The sequence below is a fragment of the Oryx dammah genome, unplaced genomic scaffold, assembly GCF_014754425.2.
Source record: "Oryx dammah isolate SB20612 unplaced genomic scaffold, SCBI_Odam_1.1 HiC_scaffold_18, whole genome shotgun sequence".
NCBI classification, from domain to species: Eukaryota; Metazoa; Chordata; class Mammalia; order Artiodactyla; family Bovidae; genus Oryx; species Oryx dammah.
This window is the reverse complement of record NW_024070202.1, coordinates 96,650,919-96,656,023: the sequence shown is the minus strand read 5'-3', so window position 1 is coordinate 96,656,023 and position 5,105 is coordinate 96,650,919. Positions and strand designations below refer to the sequence as shown.

General features: G+C 45.1%; 1 protein-coding gene across 1 annotated transcript; it reads left to right on the top strand.

Moving 5' to 3' along the window:
• Nucleotides 1–580: 580 nt before the first annotated feature.
• LOC120877362 (non-POU domain-containing octamer-binding protein-like) lies at nucleotides 581–2,840 on the top strand. The gene is made up of 3 exons (XM_040259655.1): nucleotides 581–1,775; nucleotides 2,288–2,327; nucleotides 2,549–2,840. Exons 1-3 carry the CDS (start codon nucleotides 648–650, stop codon nucleotides 2,791–2,793), a joined length of 1,413 nt encoding a protein of 470 aa, XP_040115589.1. The 5' UTR covers nucleotides 581–647; the 3' UTR covers nucleotides 2,794–2,840.
• Nucleotides 2,841–5,105: the final 2,265 nt, after the last annotated feature.

Below are 5,105 nucleotides of genomic sequence, written 5' to 3'. Positions count from 1 at the left end.
ATTACTTATTTTCTTACTAGCTCAGCCACACTTTAAAATACGTTTTATGTTTTATACAGAATTTTAGTTGTTCTGTACTGGGAAGATATTCTCTCCTTGTTTATCCCAACATATTGCCAGAAGCAAAAGCACCTATTTTTACACGTTACACTACTTGACTTGTAAGCTTGATGAACACGTGTCAGAGATGTAGCAAAAGTCATTTTTGTTTTGAGCAATGTTACTAGAATCTTGTTCTCTTGATATTAAAAATGTCCCTCTTTCCCTCAAGACCATCTAACCATAAAAGAAACACAAAGTTCTTTGTGTAAAATGAAGGGCCAATGTGGCTAAAACATAGTAAGAAATGGGAAGAGAGGCATGAGAATAAACTGGAGATAAAGACTGAAATCAGATCGTGAAGGAGTATTGGGGGGAACTGGGTTTCACTCTAAGTCATATAGGAAATATCTGAAGGGTGTTAAACAGGAAAGGAATCCGAACTAAGTTTATTTAAAGAATATAAATGAGAATGACAGGTTGTTGGAGGACAGAGAGGAAAAGGGATACCTTTTCATTATCCAGATAAGAAATGTAGGTAGGGACGGTAAAGGCCGTGTAGCGTCGCCGTTACTCTGAGCAGAAAACAGTCGGTGAGGGGTACAAAGATGCAGAGCAATAAAACTTTTAACTTGGAGAAACAAAACCACACTCCAAGGAAGCATCATCAACATCACCATCAGCAGCACCACCAGCAGCAACAGCAGCAGCCACCACCTCCACCAATGCCTGCAAATGGGCAGCAAGCCAGCAGCCAGAATGAAGGCTTGACTATTGACCTGAAGAATTTTAGGAAACCAGGAGAGAAGACCTTCACCCAGCGTAGTCGGCTCTTTGTGGGCAATCTTCCTCCTGACATCACTGAGGAGGAGATGAGGAAACTGTTTGAGAAATATGGGAAGGCAGGCGAAGTCTTCATTCATAAGGACAAGGGCTTTGGCTTTATCCGCTTGGAAACACGAACCCTAGCAGAGATTGCCAAAGTAGAACTGGACAACATGCCACTCCGTGGAAAGCAGCTGCGTGTGCGCTTTGCCTGCCATAGTGCATCCCTTACAGTCCGAAACCTTCCTCAGTATGTGTCCAATGAACTGCTGGAGGAGGCCTTTTCTGTGTTCGGCCAGGTGGAGAGGGCTGTAGTCATTGTGGATGATCCAGGCAGGCCCTCAGGAAAAGGCATTGTTGAATTCTCAGGGAAGCCAGCTGCTCGAAAAGCTCTGGACAGATGCAGTGAAGGCTCCTTCCTGCTAACCACATTTCCTCGACCTGTGACTGTGGAGCCCATGGACCAGTTAGATGATGAAGAGGGACTCCCAGAGAAGCTGGTTATAAAGAATCAGCAATTTCACAAAGAGCGAGAACAGCCACCCAGATTTGCACAGCCTGGCTCCTTTGAGTATGAGTATGCCATGCGCTGGAAGGCACTTATTGAGATGGAAAAGCAGCAGCAGGACCAAGTGGACCGAAACATCAAGGAAGCTCGTGAGAAGCTGGAGATGGAGATGGAGGCTGCTCGCCATGAGCACCAGGTCGTGCTAATGAGGCAGGATTTGATGAGGCGCCAAGAAGAACTTCGGAGGATGGAAGAGCTGCACAATCAAGAAGTGCAAAAACGAAAGCAGCTGGAGCTCAGGCAGGAGGAGGAGCGCAGGCGCCGAGAGGAAGAGATGCGGCGGCAACAAGAAGAAATGATGCGACGACAGCAGGAAGGATTCAAGGGAACCTTCCCTGATGCGGTATATCTCTCTGTGCCCATAATACGACAAACTCACCACTAGGATTAGGAAGCACAATAGGCTATGACCAATTTTTCCATTCTGTGACACTTCTTTTAGAAAGAAGCAGTCATAGGAAGGAAAGGTAAGGTTTGAAGAGGAGCTCTTTTTGCCTCACGGGCAATTTAGGATGAAAAGCTGAGGCTAGTGTATGCTGTTTAATCTCAGTGACTGCAGGATCAGATAGATTCAGTCCTGTAGCAGCCTTGCCTGGCTTCTGATGTCCTCAGCAGTTGTTGTACAGGTTGGAGCCCTGAAAGAAATCATGTGTCTCCTTTCATCTCTCAATTTGTTCCTAATAGGAAACTCTGACTTGTGTCCTAGTAGCTCTAAACTTGAGTTCATTGTACAACTACAGTGAGTTAGTTTAAGGAGCTGTTGCAGATATTCTTTAGTATGTGGTCCTTAGTGGATTGTGGTAGAATGAATGCAGTGCTGTCTTGGACTGTCTTGAGTGTTTTTTTGTTTTCCAGAGAGAGCAAGAGATACGGATGGGTCAGATGGCTATGGGAGGTAAGGGCTTAGGAGATTAATGGTACAGATTTCTTTTTTTGTCTCATCTCTGGTGAACTATGTAGCTTCTCCTACCTAGTCCAAATTTAGGGGGCTTGACATTTCTGGAAGCAAATTTTGGTGGGAGGGTAACATGTCTTAGCCCAGAAGTCTTGGCTTGTTTCCTTTGGCATAAAGAATGTCAATGTCTGTCTCCTCTACTGATCACTATTCTGCTTTAGGTGCTATGGGCATAAACAACAGAGGTGCCATGCCCCCTGCTCCTGTGCCAGCTGGTACCCCAGCTCCTCCAGGACCAGCCACTATGATGCCAGATGGAACCTTGGGATTGACCCCACCAACAACTGAACGCTTTGGCCAAGCTGCTACAATGGAAGGAATTGGAGCAATTGGTGGAACCCCTCCTGCATTCAACCGTGCAGCTCCTGGAGCTGAATTTGCTCCAAACAAACGTCGCCGATACTAATAAAATTGCAGTGTCTAGTTTCCCAAAAAAAAAAAAAAAAAAAAGAAATGTAGGTAGCTTGGAGTAGCATGGTAGCCAGGAGATGAAAAAATGTACCGAAGTATAAGATTTGTTGTTGTGTAACTACTTACTCCAAAATTTAGCAACTTAAAACAACCAACACTTTTATCACACAGTTTCTGAGCATTAGGAATCTAAGAGCCACTTATCTGTGTGGTTCTGGCTCAGAGACAGTAGTCAAACTGTTGTCTGGGGCTGCAGTCATCTTAAGTCTTGACTGGGCCAGGAAATCTGTGTTCAGTTCACTCATGTGGTTTCTGGAAGGCTCAGTTCCTTGCTGCCTGTTGGCCAGAGGTTTCTGTTGCCAAAGGTTATTCACAACATGGTAGCTTGCAGCTTGCTTCCCTCAGAGTTGGGGTGCTGGTGGGGAGAACAAGATGGAAGTCATAGTCTTAATATATCCTAATCTCTGAAGTCACATATCATCACCTCTGTCATACACTATTTGTACAGTGTGGGAAGGGACTGCATAAGGGTATGAATACCAAGAAGTGGGAATCATTGGGGACCCTCTTGGAAGCTGCCTACATAGCATAATGCATATTAGATGTACTTTGGTTGTAAGAACAAACCAAATGATGAATTTGATGAATGAATTCGCTATGAGGAAAGGGAAGAAAATAAGGACAGATTCCAGGCTTTTAGTTTGAGTACTACAATTGGAGGGCTTCCCAGGGGGCTCAGTGGGTAAAGAACCCACTTGCCAATGCAGGGGATGCAGGAAACTTGGGTTCAATTCCTGGGTCGGGAAGATCCCCTGGAGGAGGGTAGGGCAATCCACTCCAGTATTCTTGCTTGGAGAATCCCATGAACAGAGGAGCCCGGGGGGCTACAGTCCATAGGGTTGCAAAAAGCTGGATACGACCGAAGCAACTGAGCATGCATGCACGCACGACAATTGGAAGAGAAGCATGTTGGAAGGGGGGCAGAAATCAAGATTTCTTTCAACTTGTGCAGAAGTTGCAGTGCCTTTTAGATATCCAAGTGGATGTGTCAAATACAAAGTTTGAATGAGTGATTCTGGAGCTTGGGTGAGAGCTCAAGATAAGAGATTAAATTTCCAAGTCATAACCTACAGATGAAATTTAAGCCCTAGGCTCTGGATGAGATCACTTAGTTACAGTTATTCTCAACCTCAACTGCCCATTCGAATCACCTGCTAAGTCACTTCAGTTGTGTCTGACTCTGTGACCCATGGACTGTCGCCCGCCAGGCGCCTCTGTCCAGGGGATTCTCCAGGTAAGAATACTGGCATGGATTGCCATGCTCTTCTCTGAGAATCACCTAGGAAGCTTGAAAAAATATTTGACACCAGGCCATTCTCCAAATCAACTAAATCAATATCTCTGGACGTGGCACCCAACCGTTGGGATTTTTAAAGTTCCCAGTGATTCCAATGAGAATCAAAGGTTGAAAACCACTGATAAGGGAGAAGATGCCAACAGGGAAGAGAAGGAAGCCAGGAGCCTTTCGTGTGTGCAAGGGTGGAGCGTGATAGGGCTGCAGAGGCAGAAGTTTAAGGCAAAAGGCATAGCTTCTTTTGCAGTGCCCAGGACCTGGTTTCTTTTGTGGTTGACCAGCCGGTGAGGACAGTTTGTATACTCCATATGCAAAGGGCTGTTCTCTGTGGCTGATGGAGAGTGCAGGATGACTGGAATTTCCAAATGTAAAGAGTTAAATACGCTGATTCCATTTCATAATGCAATCAGACCTAATTAGACCCAACATACTTTCCAACTCTTCCTCTGGCCTTTTTAATTAGGGGTAAAAGTTAAGAAAATTTGAACCCGACACTATTTAAGGGTAGAAGATTCTGTGCAGAGATGTGGCTGGATTTCAGCAGGAGCTCCTGAAGTCAGGTTGTCAGGGAAAAGACTAAGTGTCCATTCTAATGTCAAGTTAACAGTGACAACATGCTGATCTTGGTGTGTAAAAAGATCTTGGGGCAATCCATTGATAAGTAGCTGTTTGTGGTGTCTTTCCATCTGTGGGGTGTGTGTGCTGAGAGATCCATTCTCTAATATTGAGGTTTCCACTCATTACTCTTCTCACTGCAAACTTTTGCAAGTGGCTGTACCTGAATAAGCCAAGAGAACCGTGGCTTGCAGCTGTGTGTTCTCAGCCTTGCTTCCTGAGATATTGACTCTGTGACCTTGATTTCACTAATCCATTTTCCGTGACTGTTGACCAACAAATCAGACAGGTCACATGCATAACTGTTGAGTCCTTTGCAAGGATATAGCACCTTCCCT

Coding starts and splice junctions, on each gene's coding strand:
- LOC120877362 (XM_040259655.1), top strand. CDS start 648: ATGCAGAGCAATAAAACTTTTAACTTGGAGAAACAAAACCACACTCCA. Junction 1,776..2,287: donor AGGGAACCTTCCCTGATGCG/GTATATCTCTCT, acceptor TTTGTTTTCCAG/AGAGAGCAAGAGATACGGAT. Junction 2,328..2,548: donor GGGTCAGATGGCTATGGGAG/GTAAGGGCTTAG, acceptor ATTCTGCTTTAG/GTGCTATGGGCATAAACAAC.